Raw genomic sequence first — 22786 nt, forward strand, 5'->3', positions numbered from 1 at the left:
TCTGCTATTTTTTAATAGCCCAAAGAAATCTAAAAAATGACACAGATGCGTTCCCGGTCTTAATCGATTAAGCATACGACAAACTTCGGCATCAGCAAAAGGTTTTAAATCATGGAGGGAATTCATGAAGACTGATTATGTAAATTAGCACAGCCACCAGAGAGTTAATGTTAATGCGACTTTGAACGTATAGTTGAACACATGTCGAATTCATGAATACAAAAACTACACTAGTCGACATGTCCATGCGCTGTCAGCCTGTATAGAATGGCTTGTCACTGAACACCGTGCTGCGATTTGAGCGACTTCATTCACAGACATCACTAAACCGCACTTACATCTTTATATTATTTTCAGATTGTTTATGTTCATGTCCTTGGTGCATCGCTCATTAATGAAATCTGAAATTGATTAAAGTTGCTGAATTACTTATTCTGTCTATAATTCATGAATTCCACGATACAGAAATGTTTAAGGGAAAACAAGTTCCCATAAAAAAACTAAAAACAAGAAGCCAGTATATTTACACAGTACAGTACAATACCCTACACAGTGGTGTAAAGTAACTAAGTACATTTACTCAAGTACTGTACTTCAAGTACAATTTTGAGGTATTTTTACTTTACTGGAGTATTTACAATTTTCAATACTTTTACTTCTACTCCACTACATCTCAGATTCAAATATTGTACTTTTACTCCACTACAATTATTTTAAAACTTTAGTTACTAATTACTTTTTAGATTTAGACTTGAATTACTAAACATACATTAACCACTTCAGCCCTTTATATATTTCGGCTATTTGAAAATAGCATATCTACAAGCTCACAACGCGTCGCATTGCGACGCGTTGTGAGCTTGTAGATCTGCTAATTTCAAAAGATGTGTATACATTTTGAAAACTTGAATGGGACATTCTGCATAATGGGTACTTTCTACTTTTGGTACTTTAAGTACATTTTGATACAAATACTTTTGTACTTTTACTCAAGTATTTTTTTTATTCCGGACTTTTACCTGTAACAGAGTACTTCTACATTGCAGTATTAATACTTTTACTTAAGTAAAACATTTGAGTGCTTTTTCGGTCCCTACAGTATTTGACAACAATGATATTTACTATTGTGTACTATTTTCTCATGGCTGTACCGTGTGTGTGTGTGTGTGTGTGTGTGTGTGTGTGTGTGTGTGTGTGTGTGTGTGTGTGTGTGTGTGTGTGTGTGTGTGTGTGTGTGTGTGTGTGTGTGTGTGTGTGTGTGTGTGTGTGTGTGTGTGTGTGAGAGAGAGAGAGAGTGTGTTTGTGGTCTGTGGGCGCCCCCTACCCTCCCCAAACCGGGAATGCATCTGTGTAACCACTTAAACCAGGGGTCTTCAACAGGGGGTCCGTGACCCCTAGGGGGTCCTCGGAGTTACTACAGGGGGGTCACCAAATCTTTGTGTGATATGATCTTTATGTTTTACCTTAACCACTTGAACCCTAGCATCCCTTTTCTGAGGAGAACTTTAGCCAAAAAATAGCAGATCTACAAGCTCACAACGCCTCGTGCTGTGAGCTTGTAGATCTGCTATTTTTGGTAAAGAGGTTTGGTGTAGAAGGGAAAAAGAGCAGACCAAGTAAAAAAAAAAAGTTGATCTGAAACACAATTGTATACAATATAGATGGGGTCCCTGCTTCATCTCTCTCTCGGCTAAGGGGTCCTTAGGCTGAAAACGTTGAAGACCCCTGACTTAAACCATTATTTTATACTTTGGGCTATTCAAAAATAGCAGATATACAAGCTCGTAGCGCGGCACTCAGTGCCGCGCTACGAGCTTGTACATCTGCTTTTTTTTTTTTATTGTGAAAAAAAAAGATTTGAGTTACAAATGTTCGCTTTCAAAGATATATATATTAAAAGATTTGCACACATTTTCATGATTTTCAAAAAAAATTGCAGATCTACAAGCTCATACAGATACTATCCCGGTCTTAATGGGTTAATGGGTTCTTCACAGACAGTATTCATGACTTCAGACGGCCCAGATCGAGCAGCCGAGACTAATTTGAAATCCTAAAACTTTTGTACAACTTATTTTTCTCCTCTCGCATTTGGTTTATTAAATATGCCTTTGGTGTATATTCGGTTCTGACAAGAATCTTCATTAAACTGCTGATCCTGTAGTTCTCAGCAGCACAGATCCCTTTGGGCTTCAGATGTAAAGTAGTATCAAAGAAAAGGTAGAATTGGAGATAAATGCCGGCTCTGTGAATGAATAGTGTACGGCTGAATAAATCAATTAAAAGCATCTGGTGTGCGCCCATGTGCTCACACACTGTAACATCCACATTATACACAGTAAAATCTGAGTGTACGAATGGATTTGTACACTCTTTGGAATTGCAAATGGATAAATTAACACAGGATTTTGCTGTAATGTGGGCATTTACTGTACATATACAATCCCTTCAGGCTGAAACCTTGTATTTACCAAAACCGATCATTTACAGGAAATGGAGAAAAAAAATAACCTGTGTTCCGCAATGGATCCAATGTAGTTATTATGTAGTCACGCTCGTTAATACTAATATATAAATATACTAATACTAATATAATTTATATAATAATTTAATCTACAGACAGACTTAACCCCATGTCATTATATTTATACTTTTCAAAAATAGGCGATCTACAAGCTCACAAGGCATCACATCGCAATGCTATGTGAGTGCGTAGATCTGCTATTTTCGCCGAATGTTTACTTATTTCCCCTGAATGTTCGCCTACTATGACGTTCCCATAATATGGACGCTTTGTGTTCTAATGTCATTAAACCACTTTGTGGAAACACAGTAAGGAAACACATTTTCAAAATGACGGTGTGTGTGTATATATGTGTGTTGACTGTGGTGTTCCCAGAGCAGACAATGTGTGGGTTGCCTGTTAGGGAACCCCCCATAGAGGCGTGGGAGCTTAAAAGTAGACATTTTTCTCCACTCTGAAAGCATTCTTTGTTTTTTTTATGAGTCTTCTTAGCCCTCAATTGGCTCAGGAGCCCAAGTCTCAGCTGCCCACTCTCAAGCACACACACACACGCATACAGACACAAGCGCACTCACTTGCGCGCAATCAGGCACACGGCAATTCAAGCCCCACACATCTACAGGCACACACACACACACACTTCTATGACCCCGTATGTACAGAACTACACGGGCAGAAAGTCACACGCACACGCACACACACACACACACACACACACAGGACATGCACACATGCAGGACATGCACGCGTGGACTCACATACAGTACACGTGCATACATACACGCACACTGCTCACACATACACATATATATCCCGCAGTGTCAGCCCAAAGTGATGGATTACAACAATCGGACAGAATATTTCATAAGTCCCAGCTGGCTGTGAGGAGAGAAAGCCATTTAACCCTTTAAGACCGGGAACGCATCTGTGTCATTTTTAAGATTTATTTTGGCCATTCAAAAATAGCAGATCTACAAGCTCATAGCGCGGCACCGAGTGCCGCGCTATGAGCTTGTAGATCTGCTAATTTTGAAAAATCTTGAAAATGTGCGAAAAAAAATGTATCCGATCTGTGCTTCTGGGGGTCCTTGAAACAACATATTTTGAGATGGGGGTCCGGGGCCAAATACATATCATTTTGGGGGTCCTTGACATGGAAAAGTTGGAGCACCACTGATATAGCAACATAAGTCTTTTCAAAAAACGATGTTTGCTCATTTTCAAAAATAGCAGATCTACAAGCTCATAGCGCGGCACTCGGTGCCGCACTATGAGCTTGTAGATCTGCTATTTTTTTAATAGCCAAATAATTCTTAAAATGACACACAGATGCGTCGCCGGTGTTAATGGGTTAAATTTGAAGGAGACAAGAGCTCTCTGTCTATTTTTGTCCCCCGCTGTCTCTTGCCTCTCCCTCTCGAGTCCCACCGCGTTCCCACCCCTACCGTGTCACACTTTCTCGTTCCCACTTTTACACACGGATACCCACATTACATACAGTATCCATTTACACAAGACCCACACACACACACACACACACACACACAGAGAGAGAAGAACACAGCGGACATAATGCAAACAGACATGCACGTTCTGTATACTAGAGGGCTCTATTTTTGTTGCACGCCGCCCACTGGCGTGAGTGAGGCGTGGCGTTGTTGCACAGGTGAAGAGACACAACGTCCTGAGGGCACGGTGGTGTTTATTTTCCTCGCCTGCGCGCGTTTGTGTGTTTTTTGGTGACTCGCCCCGCAGCGAAGGGGAGAGGAGAGGCGATGAGGTTATTTTGGTGATGAGGAGGACCGTGATTTGCACTATTTTCCGGCTACGGCCAGGTCAACAGCTCACACAAAAACACAAAACATAAAACCGTCACCTTTATAACTAAGTAATTTTTTTAAGTTAAAAAAATTAAAGAAAAACTAGTCCAAAACTATATGATATTTCTTAATCATTTCACCTAAAACGTTTATAGCAAATTATGACTATTAACATACAGATAACACTGTCAGTTATGTAACATAAGAGATTTAAATAGGTTTAAATAGGATTAAACCTGACTTAGGCCAAATGATTTACTGATTTACTCCAGACTTAGGCAATTATTTTGAAAAGAAAAAGGCCTATTTTGGCCCAAGTCACACTAGGGAGATACAGTAGGCCATTATACAAAAAAAGGAGGGAACAGCATGATCCTTTTCAATTAGGAGATAGGCGATTTTACCAGAGGTGGCCAGTGTCATGAGGAGCAAAAATATCATTTTCCTCAAAAAATTACATAGGCCATTAGTTTAAGAAGGTGACGTAAGCCAGATCATGATGCACATTGACTGCCTATTCCACTAATCTGCTTTCTGCCTGCACTGTCCAAAAATCCAACAGCCCATGGTGTGCACACGGGCACACATGGTACTGTTAATATTGTCAAAATCAGAAGCCTGATGGTCTATCAACATACTGAAAACAATGTGGTGTAAATATGATGTTCCGTTACCACTATTGCAATCTGGGAACCCATCGCCAAATGAAAAAGAAAAACAGCGCCCTCTGCAATTTTTTACTATCTCACTTGGCTCTGGGAGGAAGTCGACGTAGCACACGTACGCGAGGAAACCGGGGTTTTTGTCTGCCTTCAGCCTTTCACTTCCGGTGGTGCGACTATGTTTTCATTCCCACTAACAATATTTCTACACGGAACACTAACACCACTTCTCCCAGAGAACATGGATCGTTTTGGTTATAAGCCCACTTGTTTCTATGATGAAAGAGCAAGTTAAAATGTGAATATCTTTCCGTGGTTTTGTCTGCTCCGAGGACGCTATTGTTAAATGAGTTTCGGTTTGTTTCTAGTGGGGAAGGATCGGCGCACACGTAAATCCCGCCCACTACATTTGATTGGGTAAAGCGCGGCCTGCTTCCTGATCTGAAGGCACGCCCACTTGTAGGCCAGTGCGTACGCGATATGACGAACCCCCCCGACAGATTCAAGCGGAGAGCAGAATCTGTTCTTGAGAGATTACCACTATTGTGATTGCGGTGATGTAGAAGAAAATAAATATGTCCCTGAGATCCAAGCACTCTGAGGGTCGTGGAGGCGCATAGAAAACTGAGGGATGCACGTGGAAGCTTCAATCATGCAGTGCAAGTGGACAATGGTGAATCATCCTCTTCAATAAAATGTGCGACAAAAATCCAAGGTGCAGGAGCATGATGATGATTGTGTGGGTGCAAAAGGTCGAAGGAGGGAGGGACAGGTTGCATGTTGCAGCCTGGAAGATTAAGTGGCCTCCTGGTTCACTCACCTCTGGAATAATGATAATAATAAGGAACTGGTTGGAATAACGTGTTCCTTCCACCCACTACTTCCTACTGGGGAAACTCCCCCCTGTCAGGTGACAAGAAGGTCAGTTGGCTCTTCGCATTGAAGGAGGATGAGCTTGGGGCTCCCTAGGCTGTGGGGGGAGTGTAGCGCTCAGGATAACTTAGAAAATTGGCACCGGGTTAAAAAAGGGTTACAAAATCGTGGGATAAATTTTTTTATAAAATATAAAAATAATAATAATAATAATAATAATAATGGATTTTATGTATAATGCACTTTTGTGAAAATCCCAAAGTGCTACAATAGGCAATTGCATAAAAAAAAGAATCATCACACTATTTAAAAACATCTAAGAAACTGAGACAAAACATTTAAAACATGAGGGCATAAAGCCTAGAGATAAAACCAGTGTAGCTTAAAAAAAATAAAAGTGGAAGCGGCTGAAGAATTATGCCTAGGAGGTCTAGAAGACTCCTTGCTGTAGTCCAAACAGACCTAGACTATGCAGACATCTGCCATCTGCCTGCTATGTGACCATGTGGAGTAGGCTCAGGAGCCCTTGACCAGAGTGGAGACAGAGTATGCACGTTTGTATCTTGGGCTAAATGCCAAGAAAATGGAGGTTGTCACCTTCAACATCCTCCCACTTCTAACGCTGAAAATAAATAACTTTAAACTTTAAACCCTGAAGACTGCACTGCATAAGTTCCAAGAAAATAAAATATGTCCGCCAGATGGAAATTATTTTATTTACGCCCTCGAGTAAAAAAAATCATTTCCATCTTGCGGACATATTTTATTGTCTGCTCAAAAAAGTTTATTATACAGAGAAGGTGGGGTGCTGAGAGGCTTCCCACCCTGGAGAATAGACTTTCAAAAACACAAAACAGCCTTTGTTTTGGTGAGTAGCAAAGTAGTTGTGTTTATTTTTACTATACAGTTGGAGCCCTCGCAGGGCAGTGGAATTCTTTGTCTATAAGCAGAGCCGAGCGCCTGGCAGGACATTAGAGAGAACTCGCTAACGCTCTGGACCAGGGCTAGGTGCTACACTAGAGTGCTGTGCGCACACTACTAAACATCAACCCGAATGAGTACATGTACATCTGTATGGGGCTTACCAATGGTGAGTGAGAAGATAGAGTGAGAAGATAGCACCCAGGAGATTGAGGCTGGCTGGGCACTGCCACCGGCACCGGGAGCCAACAGACGGGCATCAATCACAAGGGTGTCCCACAGCAACATACGTGGACATAACCAAAGACAAATGCAGGAACAGAAAGTACTGGCGAGCTAGCCAGGTGCATGGAGGATCGAGTTGACTGGAAATGTCACTGGACGGCTCGTCTGAGGACAACCTGAGACAGAGACAGACATCTTTTCATGTGTGTGAAAACTGCACTGGGTTATTACACGACAGAAATAAAATGGACTGTTAACAAACACCCAAACGCTAAACACGTTTTCTGTATGATTATATAGATCTAAATGTTAAATGACACCCCATCTCCGGCTGCTGGTAAGATTATATGCTGCTAGAGTTCCTTTGTTTATGGGGGATCTTTCTTTTTAATCTTATTCAAATCTTTTATCTTGTCTTGCTTTTCTGGTTCTTTTGTTTCTTTGAAACCCTGTATATTATTTTGTTTATTACGCTGCTGTTGTTGCACAGTCACACACATGTTGCATCAACATTTTGCTGCTTGTGCCTATATGAGAGAGTGACAAATCAAACCTTCTTGATTCTTGTTTTCAATGTGTTTTCAATGGCAACATCACCTGTCGTCAGTCTCGTGACTCGGACTATACCCTGAGCATTGAGAAGTGACACAAAAGTACCTTACACACACTCATTTTTTTAACTTGAGTGAAAGTATCAATACTGCAATGTAGAAATACTCTATACAAGTAAAAGTCCGTAATAAAAAAAAGTACAAAAGTAATGGTATCAAAATGTACTTTTCAAATGTACAAAAGGTAGACTAATCTTTTGAAAATAGCAGATCTACAAGCTCACAATGCGTCACATCGCGACACATTGTGAGCTTGTAGATCGGCTATTTTCAAATGACCGAAATATATATAGGGCTGAAGTGGTTAATGTATGTTTTGCAATAATAAAGTAACTGGTAACTAAAGTTTTCAAGTAATTGTAGTCTCTGAGATGTCGTGGAGTAGAAGTAAAAGTACTGAATATTTGAAATACTCAAAATTACTCAAAAATACCTCAAAATTATACTTAAGTACAGTACTTGAGTAAATGTACTTAGTTACTTTACACCACTGCTTACACGTCCACATACAGTACAACGTTCATTGTTGCCCAGCTCGTCTTCTGTGATGAGTTAGGAGTAAAAGAATGTGATGAATCTGCACAGTCCATATGCATCACCATATGGGCAGAGCGCCATGGTACAGAGAACACTCCTTTTTAAAGGGAAGGAAAAGAGGATATTAAATATCCATCCAATTTTCAAGGTTATTTCAACACCAACCCGCACCACACCCACTGCTAATATATTCCTCCTCATCCCAGCCCATTACCAAGCGCACCACTGGTGCTCCACATGCCCCCCAGCCACAGAAATACCAAAAAGTCTGTCACCACGCCCCATGTGCTGCACCGCTGACTACGCTCTGCGCCGTGCACCTTGGTTCACCAAAATAGGGCAGAGAAACACGCGCGCGCACACGCACGTGCGTACACACACACACACACACACACACACACACACACACACACACACACACACACACACACACACACACACAGTCACAGATGTATGTTTCAAATAACCTGATTCTTTTCCCTCCAAACATATCAGCAGTGGTGGAAAAAGTACTCACATGTTTTACTTAAGTAAAAGTATCAATACTGCAATGTAGAAGTACTCTGTTACAAGTAAAAGTCCGGAATTCAAAATGTACCTGAGTGAAAGTGCAAAAGTATTGGTATCAAAATTTACTTAAAGTACCAAAAGTAAAAGTACTAAGATGTTTGAAAATAGCCATGAATAAAATAGGGCTAAAGTGGTTAATGTATGTTTTATGATACTGTATAATAATTTATATCCGCAAAGTAACCAGTAACTACATTTTTCAAATAATTGCAGTGGAGTAAAAGTATAATATTTGCCTCTGAGATGTAGTGGAGTAGAAGTAAAACATTTTGAAAATTGTAAATACTGAAGAAAGTCAAAACGCCTCAAAATTGTACTTGAGTAACTTAGTTACTTTGCACCACTGCACAGATGTATGTTTCAAAGAACCTGATTCTTTCCCCTCCAAACATATCAGTAAATCAAATTACAACCTCATTATCTATACGTAAATCGCCAAACCTACTGTAAAACAAGCAATGCATCGTGTCAGTGGACTATTAACAATAGTGTTGATTTATAGATTAGATTTAGACTTTAATGTCCCTGAAGGAGATTTGTTTTCACAGCCAGTTCAACACAGAAACACCAGATATAAAACACAGTAGCATACAGATATAGACAGTACGTAGTCTCCATAAATACCTCCATACATCCTCCAAGCACACAACATTGTCAACAAGGCAGTTTGTTCAAGGCTGCAAAAGGCAGAGGTGAGGAAACTCATCATGCCGAAGTGCACAAGTTCTCCATGTTAAAGCTATAATCCCTTAAGTTGTATGTCCTCTTCTGACAGAGAGAGGTAATTGCAAGTGTAACAGCTGTGGTTCAAACCCATGTTTTCCATGTGAGAAACCAAACGTCTGAGGGAATCCCCCTGGCCATGAGAGATAATGGGTTTATTACCTTCAGGCAGAACTACTTGTCAAACAATAGTTGTTCTACCCACTAGGGCCAAAAGTTCTCAAAGGAAGAGTAAGGAGAACACCTTCAACCACAGAGGATATGCTAGTTACATTGTATTATTGTATATTATAACATAGTCTACCGTAGAGATTGGTAAAAATATTTTTTTATTCATCAAAATATGTTGTATGTCTATCCAGATGGCAGTACTTGTGTAATTAGTGACAATCCTATTAAAATTGGCTAGTGGGAGGGCAGGCGGGCGGACCGCGGCCACGCCACTCTGACTCAGACATAACCCATAAACAAACCCGATACGCCCATATATAGGCATGTCACTATGACTCAGAGATAACCATAAACAAACCCGATACGCCATATCGGTCGGATCGGCGGTGCGACGTATAGGTGCGGCCCGAACCTCGAGTAATTTTATATTGTCTAAAATCACCTCATATACTTGCAGACCCTCAATGTTGGTCTGTATTTAATGTCATACTTGGCCTGAAAATGAACATGGTCTTCATTGACTTTTGTGAGATGTAGCATACTGTATGACACAAGGGCAGAGAAAATGCAATAGAAAAAGACATTTAAAAGAAAAAAGATATAAAACAAGTTATTTTGTTGAAGAAGTACACCAGCCTTTGGAAAGTAACACAATTAAATACTCTTTCTTATTGTCTTTCTTATTGTCTGTACTGTGTGTGTGCGTGTGCGTGCGCGCGCGTGTGTGCGTGTGTGTGTGTGTGTGTGTGTGTGTGTGTGTGTGTGTGTGTAGACAGCGGTGTGGCATACCCAGCTCTCCTGTCCTCAGCGTCCTCTCTGAGGGACAGAGCTGCGTTCCTTCAGTCGGAGACCATGCGGCCGGCCAACGATCCCAAAGAGCGGGAACAGTCCCACGTCCGCATGCTGAACGACGTACTGAGGGACCTGGAGAAGAGCTTTGTCGTCCCTCTGCCTCCACCTGGAGTGTACAGGTACTGCAGGAGAAAAGATGTCATCTTATTTCGAGCAGAATTCGTCATTTCCTGGGGAAGGGGGGTATCTGAAAAGTGTCTTATTACTACATACGTGTAGCCACTCAGAACAGTGGTTTTCAAAGTGTGGGCGGCGGCCTTCAGGGGGGCACCAGGGCGGCCAATTGGAAAGGAATGGAAAATGAAGAAAGAAAGCAAAGGGATAATTAAAACATAAAAGAACATATTTCAAATTCAATACATAAGGTTATTGTGGCATTGTACCCTACTCTGACCCTTTAAACACTCCTGGCATCCCTATTTTGAGCATGTTATTATTGTCAAAGGTTTTCAAAGAATTTTCAAAAATAGCAAAAACTAGAACTTGCCAGGTCAGGTAGGTTAGTGGGCCAGCAATGTTCGGAATTCACCCATCAGGGTGGAATATGAACAATCGGACGGAACCATCTTGATCACTTGACTATAGAGATAATGTGTACCAATATCCAGGATGTTTGGACAAAATTAGTAGGAGTAATATAAAAAAGAAAGGTTTTGCAAAAATCTGCCTCCTGGTGGCGCTATAATAGGGCAATTTTAAAAGGGTGGCATTTGTTCTTCAACGTAGTGTAAATGTGCGTGCAAAGTGTCACCGCAATCGGACGTTTTGTTCAAAACGGGCCACTCCTGCAAACTTTAGATGTCAATGTTAGCCAATCAGGATGGAATATGAAAAATCTTGATCACATGACTCTATAGAGATCATGTGGACCGATTTGCGTGATATTTGGATCAAATCTGAAGGCTTTATATAATTTGGCTATTTCACTTCTTTTTTTTCTCTCTCCTTTTTTTTGCCATTTCACAACAGGGTGCCTTAGCCAGAGGCTACTGCTATTAGTGGGTCCTTGGCATGCAAAAGTTTGCGAACCACCGACTTATAACTAATAGATGGGTCTGTGCAGTGGCAAGTGCAGTGCAGTACCCACTGGGCATTGAGCTTGACTGAGTACCACAGTCAGAGGCAATTTTTCTTTGATTTTTGAAAGTACATTTGAATATGCAAATCATCATCATAATTCACCTCTCCAAAATCACCCGGCAGCCACATTATTCCTTCTGCCTTTCGACAACCGAAAGGGAAACGATATTTTACACACATCAAGCTTTGCGAAGTCCAAGGAATGTAGTTATGCAACCTCACATCCAACCTTGAAAGGCAGTAAGCCCTTAGTTTTGGCAAGCTACAGTAAGAGTTGGCTATGCATGGCGAAGATCCAATTCATTGTCTTATTGTCGTAACGACTTAGAAATTATGTTGTTGTTTTTTTTAATGGCAGCCAACTTGGACAGTGGATAATATTAATAATATTAAATAACAATAGCAATAATGATATAATAACAATTATAATCATTGGATACATCTCATGACGGTCACATTTGCTTTCAGATTTTTAGCAACCCAATAAATCAAAGCAGTGTTTCTCATTATGTCTTGATAGCCAACGTATTCTTCCACTATATAAATTTGAAGGGAATAAATAAGTTTCACTGTGTTTAGTGTTATTCACGGTTTATGGCAGTAATAGACATGTTAATTGTCCTAGTCTGCCATTAGCATCCGAGTTAAAATGATCTGCTCTATCATGCTCAGAAAGCATTAAGACTTAATGGCACCCATTTATATGGAAGTTACTATTATTTAGACAATAAAACTGAAGCCGTTTAATAACCTTTTAAATTATTAACTTTTCATAGTTATTTTTGTATTTTCCTGAACATAACTTGAAGTACAGTTTTATAAACACATATTTCAAAATCAGGCACCAATACAGTCCTTCAGGGCAATCTTTTAACTACTGAAAACCATGATGTCCTAGGTTTTACTGCGGGGGAAGGAAATATTATTGACTTTGTTTTGCACTTTCATAAATCGGGTTCTCTTGGCTACATCTACGTCCCTGCTGAGAAATGCACTTTTGAGTTCCTGCTCTCCGGAAGTATAGTGTGGAAGTTTATAAATTTGTTGGGAGGTGCTGTGGCAATTGCAAAAAGCTATTTCAAATAAAATGTGATATTCTGGTCATTCAAAACAGGATCTGAATAAGCAAAAACAAAAAGGAGATTTATCCTAAACGCCTGTGTTTAAGCCCAGAGAGATAGAGAGACAGCAGCGTGGAAAATCATTTAGCTCATGATGATTACAGATACAGGCACAGTTAACATCACTGTGTGAACAGAAGCAGTTTGTCATTATGAGGTGTTACTATGACAAGACAATACAACTTAGCTACGGCATTGTCCAGCGCCTGACTTCATCGATGCCGTTGCAGTGGAAAGGGCTCAGCAAGTTCAAGTTCCTTGGAATACACATGGAGTGGGATACACTCACCACCGCCTGTGAGGAAAAAAACAGTTCAGCAGCGACTATGCTGGTTTCGTCGCCTGAAGAAGTTCGGAGTGGGCCTCCTGCATCCTCAGGCTCTACTACAACAGCTCCATTGAAAGCATTCTGTCAGGCTGTTTCATTGCCTGGTATGGAAACTGCACCGCCCACGAACAGAAAGACCCAACAAACTGTTCACACCTACTACTACGACCGCAGCCAGGCAAGGAGGCCTATACCGTAGTATCAAGGGAAATACCTCCAGATTTCTGGACAGCTTCCACCCGGCTACCATCGTACTGTTGAACAAGGCCTGGTCACCAGGCTGGCATGTGAACTGGAACACTTCCCTTTGAAACGGACTGTTTCCCTCTGTTCCTCTATGCGTACTTTACTTTCCCTGTGGACCTGCCATGTGGATTTTTACCAGGGAGGGTTCTGCCCTACGTGTTTTTTTTGCACCTTATTTGTAAGCCAAGTACATACCTGCCGCTATGTGGATCTACCGATGTGGTACCACAACAAAATGGAGCTTATGCAAAAACTAATTTCACCCACTTTACTTTTCACATGTAAACCTGTGATGTGACAAATACATTTCCGAGCTTTGAACACCCATCCCTCACTCACACGCACGCCACACAAGCACACACGCACGCACGCACGTACGCATGCATGCAGGCACAACTGTGACCAAAAGCCTCTTGTTCTTTTGCCAGATCCAATGGATATAGGGGCATCATGCTAATTCCATGCGGCTATAAACACATATCACAATATGCATGCTATAAACAAATACAAAGTAACAGACATAACTAACACTGTATGTTAACATGATGCTCCTCAAGCTTAGTCCAATAACTTCAACTTTATTGTCACATCCCAGAAAAGAAAAGTGGGTGGAATTCTTTGTCGTTCAAGCTCCCATCAGGTGCATGGTTAGAAGATAAAAATGGCAGTGGGATGAGGCAGTCAAAATAGCAGCTGATCTAGTATCTGATATAATAAAATAGCAGATCTACAAGCTCGAGCTCGAGCTTGTAGATCTGCTATTTTTGAATAGCCAAAGTACAAGATAATGGTTAAAGTGGTTCAAATCTAAAATGACAGATGCTTTCCTGGTCTTAATGGATTGATACGAATGCGGATTGAGAGATAGTAATAGCTGAGACACTAACGTCTACCGAGATGGCCCTGGAAACCAAACCACCCAAGCAAAACAATTCTGTGTTTACAGACAGTTTGCTTTATATAAAAAAAATAAGCACTATTAAACTAAGCTGAACTAAAAAAGTTCAAGGCTTGAACTTACCACCAATTTGAATGTACTTGTAAGCCATTCTATTCAACTTTTTGTACTTGATTTTTATAAATCTGTGCTATTGAACACCCTTTACGTCTGTGTGTTGGTTAAAAAAATATCGAACCAATGAAAAGTATTCGCAATAAACAAAACCAACTCCACTTTGTGTCGTTTTTTCATTTCCTGAAAAATTGAACATTTTGGAGTTAGCTGGTTTCTGAGATATATTTTTAGCTGTTGAAAAAAATAAATTGGATTCATGATCTCCACATGTATTTAAGGTAAAACTGTGCAATGGTTTCTGAAACAAGGCCACGTATAAAACCTTTGCTTTGTCCTCTGGATTATTTTTGTTATAAACAGGTCACAGAAAAAAATATAATATGAATTATTGCCCTTAAAACACAGGCTATCCATTTTGTGTTTTTATCTTACTGTCACACATTATAGTACACACAAGTTTACACAGACATCAGGTGAAATGCTGCAGACATGACACACACACACACACACACACACACACACACACACACACACAGACACAGACACAGACACATGCACGCGCACGCCTGTGGTATAGTGGAGCAGTCATTTCTAGGTCACGATGTCAGAGACTGGGGGCTGACATACATTGATTTCTCTTAAACCGGCTGAACGGTGGGTCTTACAAAGTAAATAGAGCGATTCTTCATCTCTTAACACAGGCTTGGGATTCAGAGTAGGAAGGGCCACCAACTGACCTTCACCACATAGTTTAGACTGAACAAAGTTATAGTCAGCTTCATTGTACTATCTTCACACTTTATACTCCATATTTCAACTTTTTATGTTGTTGTCTCCGCCAGGCCGAAAGGCATGGCGAGAGAGTATGTTTTACCCCCTGTCGGTCCGTCCGTGTGTCCGTCCGTCCGTCCGTCCTGTCTGTCTGTTAGCAGCTAATCTCTGGCACCGCTGGCCCGGCCACTGCGAAACTGTTTTTCAGATTGGCCTGTTATAGCGCCACAGGCCGATATGTGCAAAACACATTTATTGATATTACTCCTACAGATTTTGTCCAAACATCACACAAATCGATACACAGTATCTCTATAGTCATGTGATCAACACGGATTTATCCGATTTCCTATATTCCATCCTGATTGCCTAAGATTGGCTTCCAAAGTTTGCAGGATTGGTCCGTTTTGAACAAAATGCCTCAAATCATGAACGCAGCTTGCGATTTTAATTTGTTTTAATTTCACACGCACATTTCTATTACGCAGAGGAAGAAATGCCACCCTTTTCACATTGGCCTGTTATAGCGCCACCAGCAGGTCTAATTTAGCAAAACACATTTTTGGAACAAATTGCCTCAAATCATGAATGCAGTGTCCGATTGCAGTGAAAAGCCCTTGAACAAATGGCACCCTTTTCACATTGGCCTATTATAGCGCCACCAGGAGGCCACAATAATGTACCTGACCTGGCGGAGACCTGTGCTCCGGGGGAGCACTTTTTCTAGTTTTTGGGAAACCGCCCCTATATGTGAGGTTTGGACATCGACACCCATTGCACCCCCCCAACCCTGCGCTGTGATTGGCCACCAGTGTACCCCCCCTAACCCTGCACCGTGATTGGCCAATCACAGTCTATTCAGGACTGTGATTGGCTAGTGAAACATGACACATGTGCATAGCCCTATAAATAGGACTATGCACTTAAAAAAAACACATTTAGTGTTTTTTTTTTAAAACACATTTAGTGTTTTTTTTTAAGTTAGGGGTGTACAATGGTTGGTCCACAATATTACTTTTCTTTAAGTGAACTTCCATCACTGTGATGACCACTGTGACCACACCGCCCACTTCACACTGGGTGTGATTTTTTTCTTTCTTTTCCGTGAATTAGTGCCCTACTTCATCATACAAGAGTGTAGTGCAAAAGTAATGAAAATAGGCAAACTACGAGCTCACAACGTGTGGAAGTGGAATTTGATAGTGGTTGAGTACACGTAAATCCTGAAAATGAACAGTTTTGGACATAGGCTACAGTAAATGGTTTCCACCTCACAGCGACTATAAGAAAGAAAGAAATAAAGATGTATCACTCACACTTTCTTTTTCAGTGGCAGACAGCTGAGGCCATTCCTACCAGTGTTTCAAAGCTAGTTAATATTTAGAACGTTGAGCGTCTCCCCTTGCCAACATTATCCTGTTGCTACAGCACAGATTTGCAGCCAACAGCGGGTTCCAGAGAGATGGCAGCAATGCAGGGAAGCCATACAGTAGCATAAACCAGGCCAAACTGTCTGTACGGCTGACGGAAGCAATGCATTGATAAATGAAGGAAAGGCCCAAGTTATAAAACAACAAATAAATCTTCCAGAATATGCATTTGGCTCTTGTCAAGGATGGCTACAGGCAGGGTTGGAGAGTAACAGATTACATGTTGAGAATAACCTTCCCAACCCTGGCCCACAGGCAGCTAGAGATACGAAGCCATGCCAATAATAAAAACCCACTTTCCACGAAACATACGGCACTTGAATCTCTGACATTATCTCAAGGTTGACGCAAAGTATGCTTTTGAACCAACACATACTACTTTCATTTACAGTACATTCACAACACTTTTGTTATTATTGTTATACACCACAGGTATATCATCTAAAACTAACAGGGTTTTACCCAAGCTCAGCGCATTGAACATCAAAATCAAACAACAAACAATAAAACCCACGTTTAAATGCAACAACCCCCAATAAACAAAAACAGAGAAGAAATCATAAAAGGAACCAAATTTAATGAAGTAGAGGGGCCTCGAAAACACGCAATACACACAAAAATAAGAGCAAGAAAGTGACACATACAATACTAATGCAATATTAATCTTATTCCCTAGTCCCATTTGGGGCTCAGGGCAACAACGCTGTCTACTGGTTCATGTGCACATGTCCTCTACCGGTGGTGCCGCCTGCCTGCCACAGTGTGTGCTGTGTCTGTGAATATCCAGTTATGAAAGGGGTCTTTTTTTCACCAAGGACCTCAGAGTGAACATACAGACATCTGCTATCGATCGGTACGGCCCCCGGTAGCCTGACATCCACTTTTAATGGTGGCTGCCTCCTGCTCCGCAACACAACAAATTGGGTTTAAGCTGAGGCTGCTGGTCCCAGGTGTCACTCACACAGGAACAAGAGCATCCATCCTACCAATGACAGCTCTTTACATGCACGTGTGCACGTGTGCGTGCGTGCGAGCGAGATGTTTACTTTAGTCAGCTGTCTCTGGAAGCACTGCTGTAAGAAGTGCCTCATAGCATTCATCTCTCTGTCGCCTGACCATCTGTCTCTCTGTTACAGTGTTTCCCAAACATACGGTCGTGGTTCCATTTTTATGGGTCACGAGTAAAATATCCCCTTTTTCTTTCCTACAAAAACAAAAAGAAAACATCCTAATGGAGAAAACTCTAGTTCACCAGGGTCACCCCCAGGGCTACTCGGTTCACTCCTACATTCACTCCTTTTTATAAATACCGGTTAAAAATGTGTTGTGTTGCGATGTGTTGTGAGCTTGTAGATCTGCTATTTTAACCCTAATCCCAGAATAAGGAAGTAAGGGTTCAGGGTGGTTAAGTGGTAAATCAATTATGTTGTTTTTTTCAAGTTTGGGACCCGGGGACACCAATTTCTCTTTTGGGTTTCGAGCTGAAAAAGTTTGGGAACGCCTGCTCTTCTACAGTACATTCACACTTTGAGGGTAACACGGGTCCGCCCGGAACCGAAGACCCAAAATATTGACTAGTCCCTCGGGCACGGGTCGGTCAGTTCCAAATGCCACGGGTTTCGGTCGGATCCATTTTAAATGGATGGACCCGTATGGACCCGTGAGTTTTCCCCGGTCCCGTTTCGGACCGGGTCCAGTAATTTAGAATGTTTTCTCTGGTCCGTTTGGACCAGTCCAATTATCCACGGGTCGGTTTCGGTTCGGTTCCCGTATTTTTTGGACCCGTGCTACCCTCTAAATTCACACTGTCTCTTTGTCTCGCCTGCCTTCCCTGTGGCTCTTTCTCTTTTTACCTCTCTCTCTCTTACCCACTGCCTCTCTCTGTCTGTTGGAGTTGCTATCTCCTTTGTTTATCTATCTTCCCCTCTCTCTCTCTCTCTCTCTCTCTCTCTCTCTCTCTCTCTCTCTCTCTCTCTCTCTCTCTCTCTCCTCTTCGCAACAGCTGCTTCTCACTGTCTCGTTCCTCTGATGTCTTGTTTCTCTTCGTCCAGCTGTGTCTTTTTATTTCTCTCGTCAGTCTGAGAAGGGCGTTTCTGTTTTGTTGTGGTTGTTTGCATTATACATCAAGTGCTTTGATGTGCGATCTCTCATCTAGCGAGGAACAGTCAGGGGGGTAACAAGACAAGACAGAGAGTAGAAGAGGAGCTGTTAGGGGTGTGTGTGTGGTAATTATTGAAGGTATCGTTGAGAAGTAAGAGAGAGAATGGGCATTAGAGGAGAGGATAGGAGTACATAAACTGGAAAATGATAGAGCTATAGTGCTGGTTTTGTATGGTACACTAGTGCATTGGTTCTCAAAGTGGGGTCCGGGTACCCCCAGGGGTCCTTGGAGGGGTTCCAGGGGGTTAATACTGCATCCCAGTCATTTTAACCACTTATTCATTTATATATTGGGTATTCAAAAATAGTGCTAGTAGATCTGCTATTTTTGAAAAAAAAAAAAAAAATCTTCCATTTTGTCAACACAAATCTTCTCTTCTGGGGGCAGCTGGCTCAAAAAATTTTTTTTGACTGCCAGAGTAATAGTGAGCCACTGCTGCCAGCGAAAACAAGCGATTTTACTGTACCTTTGTAAAATCATGGAATATTCTCTGTGACCTCCGTCCTCACAGAGATCGGTTCATTACACGCACGAGGGTGTCGTAGTATAGGGGGGAAAATGTCCGCTTGGGGTAATCCATTGCACAGCTTGAATGAGGCTTGTTTTTGCCGTAAAGCAAGAGGAACAGAGATATAGCAGAGATATAGCCATTTCCCATTTCAGGAAATAAACAGGAAATAAACAAGCTTTTACTTTTTTTAAATGTCGTCATCAGGCAGTGAAAGCATCATTCATAGGGTAGATAACAGCGCCATCTGGTGGAAAACCACTGAAAACAAAAACTCGTCCAAACTCGTCTACGGTAGGCTGCGCCGTGGCAGAATTTGGCGCGTTAACGCGTCCATGGCAGGCAATGAGTTAATGCGACTAAAGTTTACAAGATAAAGTGCAGTGCTAAAAATGCAGGGGCAAAGAGAGAAATCTTCAGCTTTGATTTAAAATAACTCAGTTGTAGCAGACCCGCTACAACAAGTTTGTTCCAGATACGCATGTGGTGCAAAAAAAGTTAATACTGCTGCTCTGCGAGAGAGGATGATGCAAGATGGAGCAAGACGGTGTGAAGGACAGGACAGGACAGGATAGGATAGGATAGTAATGTAAAGTAAAGGACAGGTCAGGACAGTAAAGCAAAGGACAGGATTGGACAGTAATGTAAAGTAAAGGACAGGACAGGACAGGACAGGTCAGGACAGTAAAGCAAAGGACAGGATAGGACAGTAATGTAAAGTAAAGGACAGGACAGGACAGGACAGGACAGGACAGGACAGTAAAGCACAGGACAGGACAGGTCAGTAAAGCACAGGACAGGACAGGTCAGTAAAGCACAGGACAGGACAGGACAGGTCAGTAAAGCACAGGACAGGACAGGTCAGTAAAGCACAGGACAGGACAGGTCAGTAAAGCACAGGACAGGACAGGACAGGTCAGGACAGTAAAGCAAAGGACAGGATAGGACAGTAATGTAAAGTAAAGGACAGGACAGGACAGGACAGGACAGTAAAGCACAGGACAGTAAAGCACAGGACAGTAAAGCACAGGACAGGACAGTAAAGTAAAGGACAGGACAGTATTGTTTTTTAAACTATGTATACATCAGTTACTATATCAGCTGCTATTTTGACTGCCTCATCCTACTGCCATGTCTATCTTCTAACCATGCACCTGATGTGAGCTGGTAAAATTCCACCCACTTTTCTGTTTACACCTGTAAACCTGTGATGTGACAATAAAGTTGAAGTTATAGGAGTAAGCTTGAGGAGCATCCTGTCAACATATAGTGTTAGTTACAGTATGTCTGTTACTTTGTATTTGTTTATAGCAGTGGTTCTCAAACTTTTTCATGTCAAGGGCCCCAAAACTGCCTCTGGCCTATAACTCTTGAACTGTATAGGCCAAAACGTGAATCTGCCTGTTACAGCACCACCATGAGGCTGACTTGAAAAATGTAGGGTGGCATTTCTTCCTTGGCCTAGTGGGGATGTGCATACAAAGTTTCACGGAAATCGGAGGCTGCGTTCATGACTATTTACCAATGGACCGAATGCCCAATGCCCCAATTAAAAATTGGGGCATTGGGGCATTGGGGCAAAACACTAAAATCACTATAACGATAGAAAGCAATACATGCTTTTTTTTTAACACTCATCTTTTAATTATTATTACAAACTAATAAAATAACCCTTGTTGTAAAAAAAACAAAGTTGTCCTTTAAGCCTTTGTGGCTCCTCTTCCCTTCTTTGGAGACAAAGAGGTACTATTGCTGTTGCTGTTGTCTGACCACAGAGTATCACTGCTGACCACAAAGATGTTAGAAGCCCCGGTCCATCCTAAGTGTACCACACTCATATAAAATCACTGCCAATGCTGAAAGGCTTACAAAAACTGCATAAACAATGAAATAAGTAAATAAATGCACAAGCCTATACGGACTAACCGCAAATGGCAGGCGACGTGGAAGTTAAAGGGATAGTTCACCCCCAAAATGACTGTTTCTTTCCATTAGTCACCCCATGGAGATTTGAATTCATGGATATTTTTTTTGTTTTTGTCGCATTCCTAAGCCAATAATTTGATTGCCAGCGGTTCCAGTAGGAGACACAAAGGAGAGTCTTTGTGTCTCCTACCGGAACCGCTGCTGGTCATCAAATTATTGGCTTAGGAATGTGACAAAAACAAAGAAATATCCATGAATTCAAGTCTCCATGGGGTGACTAATCGATAGAAAAAAAATACATTTTGGGGGTGAACTATCCCTTTAAAGACAGATTTTAAATGTCAGTTGCCATGTCAAAATGCAATAATGTACATTGTATTTCAGTATCTTTGATTTAAAATATAATTTCTTAGAAGACATCAGTTGGCTTTTTTTTTTCTTCACCCTAGCCCAAGGCATCGCTTGTCTATGTCTGTCCCCTCAAAAGTAGACCAATCACAGCTCATGGACAGGTAGACCTCGCTGTTCTTAGAGTGTCTTGTTTTTTTGTTAACTTAACTTTCAGAGCCCTATAGGGTTGTTTACTGAAAGTCTTACTGAAAGCTATTATTTAAAACGCGGCGGTTGTTGCTGATGTCCCTGCTGTGCACACGTTAGCAGGTGTTCAATGCTTTGTATTATGCTTCTAACTCTGAGGTATTCTGTGACTCTCTCTCTCTTTCTCACTCTGTTTCTTCCCCTCTCTCTCTCTGTTTCTCTCTCTTTCTCTCTGTCTTTTTTTTTTAGGAACCTGTTATATAGCCTTCCAGGGAAGACTCCCCAATTCTCCATCCTCAGATTCTCAGAAACGGTCCTTCAACCGACGACAACAAGGGAGGCACTCAATCAGCGAATCAACACGAACAGGGACGTACTTCACCACCGCTCTGTGAACCAATCACTGTCTCTTATCCTCAGAGCCATCCTGTCGGCTGAGAAGCTTGTTAATTTCGGCCTGGACTTGTTTGAGAACTACCCAGGTGGTACAAAATAATCTTGGACATTAATGACCCGGCAGGTTCCACGTTCTCTCTCAACAATAACTGTTACGGGGCGAATGCAATCAAATTGAAATCAGTGAGGGAAACTAAAATTATTGTTTCCTATGACACAGTATGTTCAAGGTTTAAAGACTACCTGCCCTTCTTTACTATATTTATTTTTATACTTTGGCTATTCAAAAATAGCAGATCTACAAGCTCGTAGCTCGGCACAGAGTGCCGCGCTACGAGCTTGTAGATCTGCAATTTTTGAAAGATCTTGAACATTTGTGCAAATCTTTGAATATATATATATATTTTTTTTTAAACAACATTTTTAACTAAAATCTTTGCTTCTGGGGGGTCCCTGGAACAACATATTTTGATGGGGATCGGTGGGCAAAAACATCATTTTGGGGGTCCTTGACAAGAAAAGGTTTGAGCACCACTGATATACCAACAGTAGTTTTTCAGAAAAAAATAAGACATTTGTTGAGACATTTGACAGTTACAAATGTTCGATTTAAAAATATATATATTCAAAGATTTTCACACATTTTAAAAAATGTTCAAAAATAGCAGATCTACAAGCTCATAGCGCGGCACCCGGTGCCGCGCTATGAGCTTGTATACCTTCTATTTTTGAATAGCCAAAGACATCTAAAATGACAGAGATGCGTTCCCAGATTGAA

General features: G+C 41.4%; 1 protein-coding gene across 2 annotated transcripts in view; it reads left to right on the forward strand.

The window, feature by feature from the left end:
• The window catches only part of naaladl2 (N-acetylated alpha-linked acidic dipeptidase like 2), a 482128-nt gene extending 459847 nt beyond the window's left edge, over window positions 1–22281 (forward strand). The window contains exons 16-17 of one of the 2 annotated variants that reach the window (XM_080429707.1): window positions 10410–10608; window positions 21862–22281. In XM_080429707.1, the coding sequence (XP_080285833.1) occupies window positions 10410–10608; window positions 21862–22108 (446 nt within the window). In that variant the 3' untranslated portion in view covers window positions 22109–22281. Of the gene's footprint in view, window positions 1–10409; window positions 10609–11458; window positions 11570–21861 lie in introns of those variants that run through there. The other variant, XM_080429708.1, reaches the window with a different exon arrangement.
• The last annotated feature ends 505 nt before the right edge of the window (window positions 22282–22786 follow it).

This window comes from Gymnoscopelus braueri (assembly GCF_963280865.1).
Source record: "Gymnoscopelus braueri genome assembly, chromosome: 6".
Classification (NCBI taxonomy): domain Eukaryota; kingdom Metazoa; phylum Chordata; class Actinopteri; order Myctophiformes; family Myctophidae; genus Gymnoscopelus; species Gymnoscopelus braueri.